The sequence below is a fragment of the Vipera ursinii genome (genome assembly GCF_947247035.1).
Source record: "Vipera ursinii genome assembly, chromosome: Z".
Classification (NCBI taxonomy): Eukaryota; Metazoa; Chordata; class Lepidosauria; order Squamata; family Viperidae; genus Vipera; species Vipera ursinii.
The window spans coordinates 57,993,922-58,009,935 of record NC_139517.1 but is presented as its reverse complement, the minus strand read 5'-3'; the positions used below and the strand labels follow the sequence as shown (position 1 = coordinate 58,009,935).

Below are 16,014 nucleotides of genomic sequence, written 5' to 3'. Positions count from 1 at the left end.
GTTGGTTGTTCAGGAGCGGCTTGACAAGAGGAATACAACATTTGAAGCCCACGTCCAGGATCCGTCTGTGTGTGGTGGCTCTTGATGCACTGACTCCAGCCTCAGTCCACTCCTTGTGAAAGTCCCCAACACTTTTGAATGGCCTTTTTCTGACAATCCTCTCCAGGCTGCGGTCATCCCTGCTGCTTGTGCACCTTTTTCTTCCACACTTTTCCCTTCCACATAACTTTTTATTAATGTGCTTTGATACAGCACTTTGGGAACATCCAACTTCTTTTGCATTTACCTTTTGAGGCTTTCCCTCCTTATGGAGGGTGTCAGTGATGGTTTTCTGCACAACTGTCAGGTCAGCAGTCTTCTCCATGATTGTGATTCCAACTGAACCAGACTGAGAGACCATTTAAAGGCTCAGGAACCCTTTGCAGGTGTTATGGCTTAATTAGCTGATTAGAGTGGGACACTTTGAGCCTAGAATATTGCACCTTTTCACAATATTCTAATTTTCTGAGATTGTGGATTTGGGGTTTTCATGAGCTGTATGCCATAATCATCACAATTATGACAAATCATGGCTTGAACTATCTTGCTTTGCATGTAATAAGTCTATCTCATATATTAGTTTCCCCTTTTAAGTTGCATTACTGAAATAAATGAACTTTTGCACAATATTCTAATTTTTCGAGTTTCACCTGTATTGTTTGGTGTTATTTCCTGTTCTTGTTTGAGGCTATTTCCTGTGTCAAGTATCCTGACCTGAGTCCAGGTGTGCCCTGTTAAGGTAAAAATCACCTTAGTAGAGGGCGAAGGACCGTGCTTCAGAGAATGCATGATGTGCATGAAGGAAGGAAATAAAACACGACGCATAACCTTACTAAATACCTTTTAATTACAAAAATATAAAAACTAAATATATATTATAAAGAGAGCTAGCTGACTACATCCTAACGTAACAGACAGTAACAGCAAAGTGAAAGGCAATAAAGAAAAAACTGTGAGAACTTTTTCTAGACATGCACACTAAACAGACTGAAACCATAACATAACTAGTCATATGGGATTCACTATGGTTACCAGATACATTATCACAACAGGTGCAGAGAGCAGGGGAAATGTACAGTTAGAAATGAACTTTTCTGACGAACAAAAAAAAACGTGCAGTGACATGCCCTTTTAGGATTCTTGATAGTGGTGGGTATGTCCCAGCCCCTGCTTCCCTGGGGCTGGAGTATGTAGATGTTAGGCCTTTGTCTTCCTAAGCTTGTAGCTCCAACATTCTTGATGGTTCACATTTGCATGTCTATAGAACTGATTTTCTGTTTGCGGCGGGGGGGGGGGGCAGGGGGGAAGGAGACCTGAGACTATTAAGAAAACTGGGCATGCTTTCCTGGTTCTTCTATTTCTTTTTAGGAAATATATTTTTCTGCCCTTTTAATATTTCCTTCTCTGGAGAGCTGATTTCCCTTAGTAAGATCCCAAAAAATTAAAAGATGGCCAAACTGTTCTCTAGGATTTTGACTACATATAAAGAAGTTACTGAATAGAATGGATCTGGAAGGGACCTTGGAGGTATTCTAGTTCTTCTCAAGCAGAAGGATCTATACTATCTCAGACAAGCGACTGTCCAGCCTCTTCTTAAAAATCTCCAGTGATAGAGTGCCCACAATTTAATCCTATAAAACAAGATTTTAGGATCTTTTCTGCAAATAACACTTGATATGTGTTCAGGAAGTAGGGTAATACTGCTGTAGTTAGTCAGCATTGAGGTGGGACAATGCAATATATTTTGCTTTGATGAAAGCCAGTTTGATCTAGTGATTAAAGCACCAGACTAGAAATGAGGAGACAGTTCTAATTTCACCTTAGGTATGAAAACCAATTAGGTGACTTTGGCCCTGTCATTTTCTCAGCTGACTCGCCTTTACAGGATTGTTGGTATGGGGAAAATAAGAGGAGGAAGGAGTATTACGCATGTTTGCCATTTTGAGTTATCTATAAAAATAATAGTGAGATTTTAAAAATGTAACTAAATAAATAAAATTTCAAATCTAATGGAGCTATAGAAAGAATGAATTTTTGTTACTATTTTTAGTTCTGAAAAATTCTGCAGGCTAAGAGACAACCAATATCCCTAGCGCCTAGGTGATGTGATATTTGTTATTTTTCATCATTCCTTCAAAATCCATACTTCATTTCATTGAAGGACTTTCATTATTTCAATTTTAATGAAAAATGGGGACAAGCACTGACAAAAGGATTTAGATTGATACTTACATTTCTTTGGTGGGGGGAAAGGAAAACAAAACTTTATTTTAGGTATGTTAGAAATAAGTAAGCAATAAAGCAATGAAGGCACTCCAGTACCAAAAAGTAGCAGAATTTTATTAACGAATTTGCAAATAAGGGTGCACATGAGGTAGACCCAGATTAAAGCAGGCAACAGGTTTTTATACCCCTTCCCCTGCTCCCCCCTGGCGCTCAGCACTGTTCTGGTTTCCCATCGGCTGGATACTAACAAGCTCACAACCTATCTAGAGTTCCTATTCACAAACATTCCCTAGCTAGGATAAAGTCACCCTAGCTACAGGGCAAAGTCTCCCTAGCTATAACTCAGAAAGCACCCCCTCTCCCTTATTTTTTTCTGGACTTTTCTGAACTACACTGTTAACTGTAAGAACAATACTAATTTTTCAAACTGTTTCCCAACTTTCTTTATAATTAAACTTAGAAGCAGTATTTCATATTTCACAATTCCCCCATTTTCTTCTTTTTATTGCCTTCTAAACCCTAATACATGCTATAAATGCTATAATTTTGTTCAAATTGTTGTAATAGCTTTTCATATTCCTCTCTCATGCACATTAAATGTGCTTCTTTATAGGGAGGGGGTTCTCCTAGTGGCATTCTCTTAGTTATGGCTGTTTCTTTGAGTTAAGCCTCTGAAAACAAGGTATACAAGAACCTAAAGCTGTTAGAATTCCAAATACTGCTATTACTGAAGTCATTAATGATAGAACTGCTCCCTTTCATTTTCTAGACCAAGAATTGAGCCACCCAGTACAGAAGGTATCTGTTCTAGTGTTATCAGCCAATTCCTCTGCTAACATAGTGAGGCCTTATAAGGCCTTTTGATTGTTCCATCAGATGCTGTGTTATTCTGAACAAAGGTACAGCACCTACCTCCTAACATTACACACACTCCTCCTTTCTCTACCAATATCATCTAGCACCATTCTATTTTCCCAAGTTATTCTACTGGTGGCATCTAGCTGTGCAGCTATGTCTTTGATCTCTGATGTAATTAATGAATTGATTATAATAGATATAATTGATCCAATCTACATTCTTGTTTATAGTCACTCAACAGAGCAGTGATTCAGACCCAGTGGCTATCTGGTTTCGGACCTTATATTCATCAGGAATTCCTCTGGGAAAAAGCATCCAAATAGAATTTGTCATCAAAGGATGTTCCTAATACATCTCTTTTTATTCTATGGTGTTCTTTTACTATCTTTCTCAAATGCCAGGGTGAAAGGGATAGCCAATTGGGCAATTGCACAAGTACCTGCCCAATTTTGGGAAACAACATATCTTAATATTTTATCCTCATAATACCACCATAAGTCAGCTCTAGGTATGCCCATGTTGGAATAATTCATTTTTTCAGCTGCTGTGGTTACATCTACTGTTTCCACATATGCTTCCAGTTCTCCTACTATCAGGTCAGAATCCATACCTTGGCTTTTGAGACATGCAATGTGGTTACCATAGGTTGCAAAGAATGTAGGTGGTTTCTTAATATCTAGGGTTTTTACTGGTGGAAAGAGGAGAGAAAAGGATTTACAACTTTCATTTTCCCAGGCCATTCTATGTTGATAGCCAATATGCATGTTATGCCTTCTGGGTTTTTAGTCCATTCCAGTGGGAAGGGGACTACATGGATTACATGTTTCCCCTGAACACAAGCATAGCAATTACTTTTATTCAAAGTTTCCATCCATTGCTTCTTGTCCTGTCTTCAGGCACTTTGGAGAATAGCTTGACTCCCTCTTCTTTGTGGCAGCCCCTGAGATATTGGAACACTGCTATCATGTCACCCCTAGCCCTTCTCTTCATTAAACTAGACATACCCAATTCCAGCAACCATTCCTTATATGTTTAAGCCTCCAGTCCCCTAATCATCTTTGTTACTCTTCTCTGTACTCTTTCTAGAGTCTTAACATCTTTTTTACATTGTGGTGACCAAAACTGGATGCAGTATTCCAAGTGTGGCCTTACCAAGGCATTGTAAAGTGGTATTAACACTTCACATTATCTTGATTCTATTCCTGTTAATGCACCTTAGCACTGTGTTGGCTTTTTTTGGCAGCTGCAGCACACTGCTGGCTCATATTTAAGTGATTGTCTACTAGGACTCCAAGATCTCTCTGTTACTACTATTGAGGAAGGTATCACCTGTACATTTGGTTTTTCTTGCCTAAATGCAGAACCTTGCTTTTTTCACCATTGAATTTCATTTTGTTAGAAAGCACTGAGTGTTTGAGTCTGTCCAGATCCTCTTGTATCTTAAGCCTATCTTCTGGAGTATTGGCTATTCCTGCCAGCTTGGTGTCGTCTGCAAATTTGATGAGTTCCCCATCTATCCCCTCATCCAAATCTTTGATAAACATGTTGAAGAGCACTGGGCCCAGAACAGAGCACTGGGGCACCCCACTACACACTTCCCTCCATGTAGATGCAGTTCCATTGAGGACCACATGCTGAGTATGGCCAGTCAGACAGCTACGAATCCATCTGGTGGTGATGCTGTCTAGCCCACATTTTTCTATCTTATCAAGTAGTAGGTTGTGATCTACTTTATCATATGCCTTACTGAAGTCCAAGTAAATTATATCCACAGCATTCCTCTGGTTCACTAATTTTGTCACTTGGTCAAAGAATGCAATAAGATTTTTAGTAATGACTTTGTTTGCCTCTAGGTGTTCGCTGAATCGTTGTTTAATTATCTTTTCCAGAATCTTCCCAGGTATTTTTTTTTTTTTAAATTCCATTTATATCCCGCCCTTCTCCGAAGACTCAGGGCGGCTTACAATCTTAGCAGTAGCCTTCATTCTATGTATATGCCTGCTTATTAGGGCTTTCACACACACACCCCCAAGCGGCATTATTACAAAGTCAGCTTAATTGCCCCCAACAATCTGGGTCCTCATTTTACCTACCTCGGAAGGATGGAAGGCTGAGTCAACCTTGAGCCTGGTGGGATGCGAACCTGCACTAATTGCAGGCAGCTGGTGTTACTTAAGGAGGCATTAGCCCACTGCTCCACCAAGGCTATTGAGGTAAGGCTGATAGGTCTGTAGTTTCCTGGATCTTTCCCTCCCTTTTTTGAAGATGGAAACTACATCAGCTCTTTTCCAGTCCTCTGGTAGTTCCTCAGTGCTCCAGGATCTTTGAAAAATATAGTTCAGTGGTTCTGAGATCACATCTGCCAGTTCCTTCAGAACCTTGGGGTGTAATCCATCTGGTCCTGGTGATTTGAACTCATCTAGTGCTCACTTATCATTTTCTTGCCTATCTTAACTTGTGTTTCTAATCTGTTTTTTATGGCACTGTTTTTGGTAGATTGGACTGTTTTTTCCCTTTGTGTAAAGACAGATGCAAAAAAATGAATTAAATAGTTCTGCTTTCTCCCTCTTGCTTGATAACTTCTTGCCACTTTCCCCCACTAATGGACCAATCATTTCCTCAACGTTTTCCTTGTTTTTTACATGCTGAAAGAAGCTTTTTTTTGTTATTTTTGACTTTGGTCGCAAGCTTTAGTAGAGGGTTGCATTCAGAGCACTAATAGACTCTGGCTGCACCTGTTGCCTCATAAACCCCACTTTAGTGGGAAATTTAGAAATTCCGGTGAGGAGGCTAAAGAAACTGATCTCATTCAGTCAATTAGATGGGTCCATTGCAGGGGGGACACCAGCCATTCTTGCCACATTACTTATCCAATTCACCATAGGGAATCATGTAAAGACTATAATATTTATAGTGACCTCTGGCATGGAATGCCCCCTTATCCTGGTCATGGCTAACCAAGTGAAACCCGCAGGTGGACTGGAGGATGGGAGAATTCAGATTCCCAGATGGAGAGGCAGTAAGAACTCCAACTCAACCCCAAACTAGGGAAAGCCCCTTCGAAAGTGCAGCAGCGATGGGGGGGAAAGAATTACAGGACATTCCAGAGAAATATCGGGACCTAGCTGAAGTATTCAGTGTGGAGAAATCTGACAAATTGCCTTTCCACTCACCCATGGACTGCTCCATCGAAATCTTTCCAGGGGCAATATTACTCAAGCCAAAACTGTATTCCATGAGCCCACGGGAGCTAGAGGAGATGCAAAAGTTCATAGATAAAAACCTGGAAAGGGGTTTTATCTACCTGGCAAAGCCCAAGACCACAGCCCCCGTGCTATTTTGAGAAGGACAGGACTCTTTGCCTCTGCATGAACTATAGATCTCTGAATGCAGTGAGTGAGAGTAACCTATACCCCCTCCCTCTCATGAAAGACATGCTAGCACATCTATCGAAAGGGAAAAATATTTATGAAACTGGACTTAAGGGAGGCGTATTACAGGATTAGAATTAAAGAGGGAGACAAATGGAAAACAACTTTCACTTGCCCCTTAGGATGCTACCAGTTCAGGGTTCTACCCCTTCCGGCTGCAGTGTTCAATCAATTAATAAATGACGTGCTCTGAGAGCACCTATATAAAAGGGTGCTCAGTTTTTTAAAAAATATTTACATCAATTATCAGCCACTTCATGAAGGTAGCAACACATATATGTATGTTGATGATCAAGCAATGGCTGTACAGGGAAAAACATTTGAGAAGGTTCAATAACCTAGACTGACTGACACAGATTAGAACCTACAACATTATCCTGGGACACAACCTTCATTCCTGAGGTTGAACAATGATTGAGATAGTACAATACTATTGTGATAGTTAAGACCAAATGCAGCAAAAATTCAAGTATGTGGGTTCCATTATTGCAATAAGCAGGCTGCAAATTATATGAAGAGGGATGTTATTGGAATATTGCCACAGCCTAAATATTTAGAAGTCACTTTAGATAGGGCCCTTACATATAAGCAGCACTGTACCAGCACTAAACCAAAGGTCAGTGGATGAAATAACATTGCCAGGAAATTAATGAGCTCTATTTGAGGTGCTAAACCAAGAGTCCTTAAGACAAAGCTTTAGCTCTTTGCTACTCAGCAGGCAAATATGCCTGCCCAGTCTGGTATAAATCTGCATATGCTGGAAAAGTAGATGTTGCTCTGAATTAAGCTAGCAAAATTATTACCAGATGCCTTAAACCTACCCCTCTAGATAAGATCTATCACCTAGCCCAGGGCTTTTCAACCTTTTCACCCATTGTACCACATTTAGGATATGGCAACATCCGAGTACCACCAATTGCCTAGCAAGGTGTCAAAAATGTGATGATCCCCCCAAAAAAGGAAAAAAGTGATGAAGTACAGGTAGTCCTCGACTTACAACAGTTCGCTTAGTGACTGTTCGAAGTTACAATGGCACTGGAAAAAGTATCAGCTGAGCAAGATACCTGCCTGCCTGCCGGGCGGCACTCTTCCTCCTGTCCAAGGTTTTCATTGTTGTGAGCATTTCTGTTGAGGATTGGCAGCGAGGGTGGTTACAGCAGGTTTTGGTCATTTCACATGACCCTGGACACTGTGACCATCATAAATATGAATCAGTTGCCAAGCAGAATGTAAATCACAAGTCCTTGGAGATGCTGCAACATTCCAGCTGATCGGTGCTTCTTCTGGGTGCAGAAGCGCCAGGATCAGCGCCGAGCTCCAGTTGGTTCAGCTCATTCCCCTCCCCTGCTACCACTTTTCTAGGGTGGTCCCGTACCACCTGCCAGGTGCCAATGTACCACAGGTGGTACCCGTACCACTGGTTGAAAAGCCCTGACCTAGCCGGCATTGCCCTGCCTGCTGTTTGCAGAGAAGCAGCAGCATACAGAGACAGACTCAAATCATCAATATCTAGACCAGGGGTCCCCAACCCCCAGTCCATGGACTGGCACCGGGCCGCAGCATGCCAGAAACCAGTCCATGCAAACAAGCAAAGCCCCACCTGCACGATGCAGTACATGAAACCATGCCCTCTCTGGTCCACAGAAAAACCTCTCAAAAGGTTGGGGACCTCTGATCTAGACAACACCCTTTCCATGGCTTGCAACAAGCTTAGTAGAGAATAAAATCCAGGAAAAGCTTCCTTAGGTTAACAGAAGACTTTGAAGAATTTGAAAGCAGAATGGATCTATGGAAAGCTACAAAGAATCAACACTGGATGGAACCAATGGAGGAGCTGGCACTTGGGTCTGATGAAAGCTGGGAAAAAATGGAAATCATTAAACAGACTGTAGAAGGGTACAATATCCAGAGACCCTTTGAAGAAATGGGGCTATCCAATTGTCAGAATCCAGTTAGATTTCATTTCTATCTATCTTCTCTGATTAAAAATCCAACCCTTACTGTCTCCTGGATTCTGTCATGCTAAAAAAGGGGAGGGGTTATGCATGGGGACTTTTATTACTTTCACTTCCTGTTTTCACTACAAAGTAACCTTTTGTTGATTTACTCCTAAGCATAACAATGTAGCCATCTCCCTTTTATCCTATGCCTCTCTGAAGCTCTTCCCTTTACCAACAGGGAGGGAAAAGGGGAGGGGGAAAGATACAACACTTGGAGTCTGGACAATAAAAGGATTAAATGAGGCTTCCGGATGGCAAGGCGACACCGGAGGCAGCCATTTCTTGGCTTTCAGCCTCGCGGCTCCATAGAGCCGCCAAAAACAGTGCCGATCAGCTGTTCGGCGGCTTGGAAGCCCCCACCTCAGGAGAAGAGGAGGGGGTGAGCATCCAGGTAGGGGTAGAGCTCTCCGGGGCTGCCAGAACTTAGAGTTTTGGTGGCGGAAGGATTGAGCCCCCCCCCCCGAAGCCTGGGCATGCTCCGGACTGTGAGGCGTCTCTGCTCCGGGTTTTTTGGAGCAGAACAGGGCATTCGCAACCATCCCTGCTAGCAAGGAAGAGCTTATGAGAACGAGGACGCAGGCAGAGCGATGCAGGAGATTTTGGTGAAGATGATGTTTTGATCTTTAACTCAATGGACTTTGCTGAATCTGCATGTGAAAGTGCGTAGTTAACAATAGAGGGTGAAAATGGCGGCTATATCTTCTAAAGTTCCTGCCCTGAGGCAGCAGTCTTCGGTGAAAACTTCATTGTCCTCTGCATCTGAATCTGTATCAGCTTTTACAGTAAAAGATTTGCAGAGTTTGCTGCAAGAGACTATGGAAAAGCAAATGCAACAATTTGTTGAGATAATGGAGAAAAAGCTGGAGGAGAAGTTTACAGAGAAATTAGCAGAAATGAGAGCAGACATCACATCTATAATGTTAAATATGGCTAAAAGCATTGAGATTTTGGATGAAAAAGTGGAAGATCTTGTTCAAAATGATATTAGAATGGAAGCCAAAATGACAGAAACTGAAAATGTGATAGAGAAAATGGATTATGATTTGATTTCGACACAGTATTCTCAGATGGAGTTTGCTTTGAGAATCAGAGGCCTAAAAGAAAATCCTAAGGAAAATTTGACGAAAATGGTTTCTGAGGTTTTGGAAGGGGTGTTGGAGCGACCAGCAGATGAAATAATGGAAGATATAGATAAAATATTCCATGTTAATTCGTGGATTGCAAGACAAAGGAAATTACCCAGAGATGTGGTGGTTTATTTTACAAAGAGAAAGATTAGAAATGAAGTTATACAGGCCTCCTATAATATTGATTTTGTAATGGATGAGCAAAAAGTTTTGATTTTAAAAGAGATTCCTGCAAAAATTTTAAGAAAAAGGAAGGAATTTGCTTTTTTGACACAAGAATTGAGACGACGTGATATCAAGTTTAGATGGCAAATACCAGAGGGTATAGTGGTGACTTATGAAGGTACGAGGCATTGTTTTACCATGGTGATTCAGGCACGTGACTTTTACAGTAATGTTTTAAAAGCAGTCCCCATACCGTCTTTGGAGTCTACAAAGAAAAAAGGTGACAGAGAGCCTCAACGTTCCAGAGAGAATCCACAAGATGTTGAAGGGTTAACGCAGACAGATGTGAAAGCTACAGGAGTGGGTCAAATTTCATCACCACGGGAGAAGGCCAGAAATTGGAAGAGGTGTGCTGCTTCTGGAAGAATGAAGCAAACCTGAGGATTTAGTTGCATAATTGCAAGAGATAATAATGTAATAAGGATGCTAGAAGGATTAAGTATTTGGGGATTCATTTTTCACCCTTATAAAATAATTATATAATATTTTGTGTTGCTTTAGTTTTAAGATGATTATGAAAATTTAATTGGGAAGATTTGTAGTAGTGTTTATTGATATTCTGTAGGTTATGCTTTGTTATTTGGATGGAAAGTTTTAAGCCTGGAAGGTAATGTATGGTATTTTAAGTTGTATAATACATTAGGAGAAGGAAAGGTTGTATAAACTTGGTTTTAGTATGTTAAAGTTTAGTTGGATAGAAGAATAGTTTTATAAAACTGATATAAATTGTTTTATGTGTTATTGAAATTAATTTGTAATACTTTTATGGGCAATATTGGAGTAGGTAATAGAATATAAGAATATAAGAATGATGTGATTATATAAAAAAATTTAAGTTTGGAAGTAATCTATGGTATTTTAATTTGTATAATATATCAGGATAATATGAATTTAAAGCTTAGTTGGGAAGAAGAACAGCTTTAGACAATTGATATAAATTGTTTTATTTGTGATTGTTTTTATTGGGTAGATTGAAAAGTATTATCTTGTTTTTGAATAATTATTGATATGATATATATATATATATATATCATATCAATAATTATTCAAAAACAAGATAATACTTTTCAATCTACCCAATAAAAACAATCACAAATAAAACAATTTATATCAATTGTCTAAAGCTGTTCTTCTTCCCAACTAAGCTTTAAATTCATATTATCCTGATATATTATACAAATTAAAATACCATAGATTACTTCCAAACTTAAATTTTTATATATATATATATATATATATATATATATATATATATATATATATATATATATATATATATATATATATATATATATATATATATATATATGTTTGGAGTTTATCTATATGAGTTAAAGTTCGATAGTCTATATAGTTCAGGATTGTTTGCGTAAGCTAGATTATGATTGTTTGTATTTTTATACCCTCTACTCTGCTCTGGGAAGTGGGGGGGGAGGGGAAAGGGAGGGTGGGGTTGGGGAGGGTGGGAGAGAAGGGGGCTGGGTTTTTTTTTCTTTTTCTTTTTTCTTTTTCTTTTTGTTGTTTGTTAAAGATAAAATGTATTCTAAAACTTTTTAATAAAAAAAAGGATTGAATGATTGTGCCAAGGGAGCCAGACTGATAATATTTTTCCTGAAATAAACACCTAGAATCTGCTGCTTTGGATCACCTGGAAGAACTGCGGGTTGGGGGGGACTGCTTGGGAACACTTTAAAACATTGAATGGTGGGGAGGACTCCCCAGATTCAGCCTAGCATGCCTTCAGTTAATTTCTCTTAATAAAGATTCCTGTTGGAAGAAACTAATTCCAAGAGTTCTGTCATCTTAAGATGTAGATTGAAGTGGGTCCTTACACCAGTTGCTTCTGCTCTTTGTGATTCTGGTGACATGTAAACAACATGTATGTAAAACTGCCATTTGTGCTCCAATCAATTTATATTTGAGGCCCTCAAGGCAACACAACAGAATGCAATTAATGTTAGTTTCTAGACGAGATCTGTTTAATTTGTACATATTTAATGTTGTTTTTATATTTTAAATTTTATGTCAGATATTATGCCTTATTTTAATTGTGATGCTTCTGACAAATAAATTGCAATGTCATTATTGTAAACCAGGTGCTGCACACCCAGATTGTGATCACATGATTGCTGTGTTGCTGCAACCATTGTTAAGTATGAGGACAAGTCATAAGAACCATACATTCAGCTCTGTCATAATTTCAAATGGTAGCCCTGAATGAATAATTGTTAAATAAGGATCACATGTAGTTACACAGCAACTATTTTCCTTCTCCTTTTATTTTTTTTAGTTTGCATGATTATAATTCTACCTAGAATATTAATCCAAATATACATACCTAGTTTAAATGTATCCCTTAAGCCCCCATTCTGCAACTATATTCACTATCTCTCTCAGTTTGGTGGAACTCAAAGATCCAGCAGAAAAAAAAGTTTAAGGGTTAAATCAAGAATTTTCATGTCAGGTCCCTATAGATCTCTGTCAGGATGCTGCCATCGTGAGGGGAGGGGAAACCTTTGGAGCTCTACTTTACTGTACTGTGCTTAGTTTGCTTTGTTTACTCAGTTCCTCTTCGCTTTGATGTATCTTTCTGGGGAATGTAATGGGGAGGCAATTGCCCAAGGCTATCTGCTCCACTTCACCATGGAAGAGATACCTGTGATCTTCTTATCATTGTCTCTGTCCCAAGTTCTCACAACATTTTAACACCCCTGGATTGCCTCCTATTGGAGAAGTTTTAAACTTTGGGAGAGTTTTTAAACTTTGGGAGGGTTTTTAAACTTTGGTGTGTAACCTAGTGAATTTGTGCGGGCTTTTCAGATCCTGCCTGCCTTCCTTTGCTTTCACTAACTCTCAATGAAAGTTCCTGTTGAAATGATGCCAGTTTCAGGAGTTCTGCTTTCTTGAGAGATTCAGCTGAGGCAGTCTTACATTTCAGCACCTTAACATTAATGTGCTTTGATTTATTTTTAGGTTTCATCTTGTGAGAAATGTCACTGTGAAGCCAATGGTGAAGTAGTGTGCACTGTGTCTGCTTGTCCTCAGACTGATTGTGTGGATCCTGTATATGAACCAGATCAGTGTTGTCCCATCTGCAAAAATGGTAGGTAACAGATGCAAATGTCTTTGCATAAGCATTTCAGCCCTCTCCCAACTGAACCCCAACCCTATTGGTACATGCTGTCACTAGCTGAAGAAGTACATTCCAAAATCATTTTTGTCTGCACATGATCTAGAAGTATAAAGCTGAGCAAATGTAGCATAATTGAACTATGCCATATACTTAGTGTAAAATGGGTAAAGAAAAAATTGCTTCAGATAACCTAGGGAAACTAAGGATGGAAAAAGAAGAAAAGAAATATAGGAGAACACACCTGTCTAGAACAATAAAAAAATTGTTGCATGTCTGACTTGCTGATTTTTAATTTATGCATTATGATTAAATGATGTATCTAATAGCAGATTATTGATTTAATAGATTGTTTTGAAGTATATATTGCATATCTTTCTCATTTAAGTGTTCACATGAGTTGCGTATAAAACCTGGACATGCTATCTGTGCTAATTTATACAGTTTTCCTGTCATATTCTTATTATCTTCCGATATTTTCAAACTTATCTATTGTATTTTTGTACAGTTAATCTGTATTTCAGAATAACTAAAGTTTTTGATTACAGATAATCCTCAACTTACAATCATAACTGAGCTCAAAATTTTCACTGCTAAGTAAGATAGTTGTTAAGAGAATTTTACCCCATTTTACAATATTTTTGGCACAGTTAAGTGAATCACTGTAGTTGTTAAGTTAGCAACACAGTTGTTAAGTGAATCAGCCTTCCCCTTTTACTTTCTTGTCAGAAGTTCACAAAAGATAATCATATGACCCCTGGTGCTGCAACAATCATAAATACATGACAGTTGCCAAGCTTCCAAGTTTGATCAGAAATTCTTTTCCCATTATTTTTCAAGGCTTTAATAAACCTCTTCTGTAAGTCTAGTCATTGTCCAGGTCACTGACTTTTATTTTAACTGTCATCTCTATCCATTTTGTTCATTTTTCAGTATTTCATCCTTACGTTCTAATTTTTCAGCATCAGATAAAGCTTGTTTCTTTTTTTCCTTTTTAAAAGTTTTATTAGTTTATAATATATGATATAATGAAAATACAAAAGTAAATAGCAGAAAAGATGGGGGAAAAGAGAATAGAGAAGTGAGGTAAGGGAGAAAAAAAGGCATTGACTTCTGACTTCTTTTGGTGCAGAAAAGTAGAATACCTCAAATCTCAACTTTTTACTTTTTACTTTTAATACAAATAATATAAGCTAGCCATTTTGATAACATCAAGTCTATGTAATTGGTAAGACCCAAAATCAAAATTTTATTTTTTTCCATCTCAAGCATAAAGTCTAGAACAGGGCTTTTCAACCTTTTCAGCCATTGTACCACTTTTAGGATATGGCAACATCCAAGTACCACCAGTAGCCTAGCAAGGTATCAAAAACTTGATGACCAAAAAAAGGAAAAAAGTGATAAAGTACAGGTAGTCCTCGACTTATAACAGTTCACAGTGACTATTCAAAGTTAAAATGGCACTGAAAAAAGTGCCCCCCAAGCCACAGCCGAGCAAGACACCTGCCTGCCTGCCCGGAGCACACTTGATCCTGTCCAAGGATTTCATTGTTGTGAGCATTTCTGTTGAGGATTGGCAGTGGGGGTGGGGTGGGGGGGGAGTTTGGTTTTTATCCTTCCACCATGTGCTGGGTGGTTGCAGCAGGTTTTGGTCACTTCACATGACCCTGGGACACTGTACCTGTCATAAAAATGAATCAGTTGCCAAGCATCTGAATGTAAATCAGAAGTCCCTGGAGATGCTACAACATTCTAGCTGATCAGCACTTCTGGGCTCAGCAGACACGCCAGGATCAGTGCTGCTTTCCAGATGATCTGTGCTTCTTCTGGACTCAGCAGAACTGCCAGGATCAGCGCCGAGTTCCAGTTGGAGCTTGGCGCTGATCCTGGCGCTTCCACTGAGCCCTGACAGCCCCGAAGAAGCGCCAATCAGCTGGAAAGCGGCAGTGATCCTGGTGCTTCTGCTGAGCCCTGACAGTCCTGCAGCTCCAGCTGTCTCTCGCTCAGGCTTGTGTGGTGCTGCCACCGGTTCAGCTCATTCCCCTCCCCCACTACCACTTTTTTAGGATGGCCGCATACCACAATGTACCACAGGTGGTACCCATACCACTGGTTGAAAAGCCCTGGCATATATAACATCAAAGTTCCATATTTTTTGGTCTTTGTCCATTAGCCCCAAGAGAAAACTGTATGGTTTTCTTTCTATATTCACTTTGAGAATTTTCTGTATTAACATTTGAATCCTACTCCAATATTTTCTTGCTTTATACACTTTGACCATAAATGGTAAAAAGTCCATTCTTTATCTTTACATTTCCAACATTCATTTGAAATACCTTTATACATTTTTGATAACTTGTCTGGTGTCATGTACCAATGGTACATCATCTTATAAAAATTTTCTTTTAAATTATAATTTAATTTAAGAGAAGGGTGAGGGGTGACATGATAGCAGTGTTCCAATATGTCAGGGGCTGCCACAAAGAAGAGGGAGCCAAGCTATTCTCCAAAGCACCTGAAAGCAGGAAAAGAAGCAATGGATGGAAACTAGTCAAGGAGAGAAGTAACCTAGAACTAAGGAGAAAGTTCCTGACAGTTAGAACAACTAACCAGTGGAACAACCTGCCTCCAGAAGTGGTGAATGCTCCAACACTGGAAGTTTTTAAGAAGAGACTGGACAGCCATTTGTCTGAAATGGTATAGGGTTTCCTGCCTTAGTAGGGGGGTAGACTAGATGACCTCCAAGGTTCCTTCCAACTACTACTTCTTCTTCTTCTTCTTCTTCTTCTTCTTCTTCTTCTTCTTCTTCTTCTTCTTCTTCTTCTTCTTATTATTATTATTATTATTATTATTATTATTATTATTATTATTCCTTTATTCCACATATTTTCCCATTGTTCAAGCATTATATTGTACCCAAAATTCCTTGCCCACTGAATCACACAATGTTTTGCTTGTTCATTTTCCAGATTTAAATT

The 16,014-nt window shown here is 39.2% G+C and overlaps 1 protein-coding gene across 1 annotated transcript in view; it reads left to right on the top strand.

Annotated features, from left to right (window-relative positions):
* The window catches only part of VWC2 (von Willebrand factor C domain containing 2), a 75,494-nt gene that overhangs the window by 18,294 nt on the left and 41,186 nt on the right, over window positions 1–16,014 (top strand). Inside the window, exon 2 of the mRNA XM_083377172.1 lies at window positions 12,880–13,009. Within this exon, the coding sequence (XP_083233298.1) occupies window positions 12,880–13,009 (130 nt within the window). The remainder of the gene's footprint in view (window positions 1–12,879; window positions 13,010–16,014) is intronic.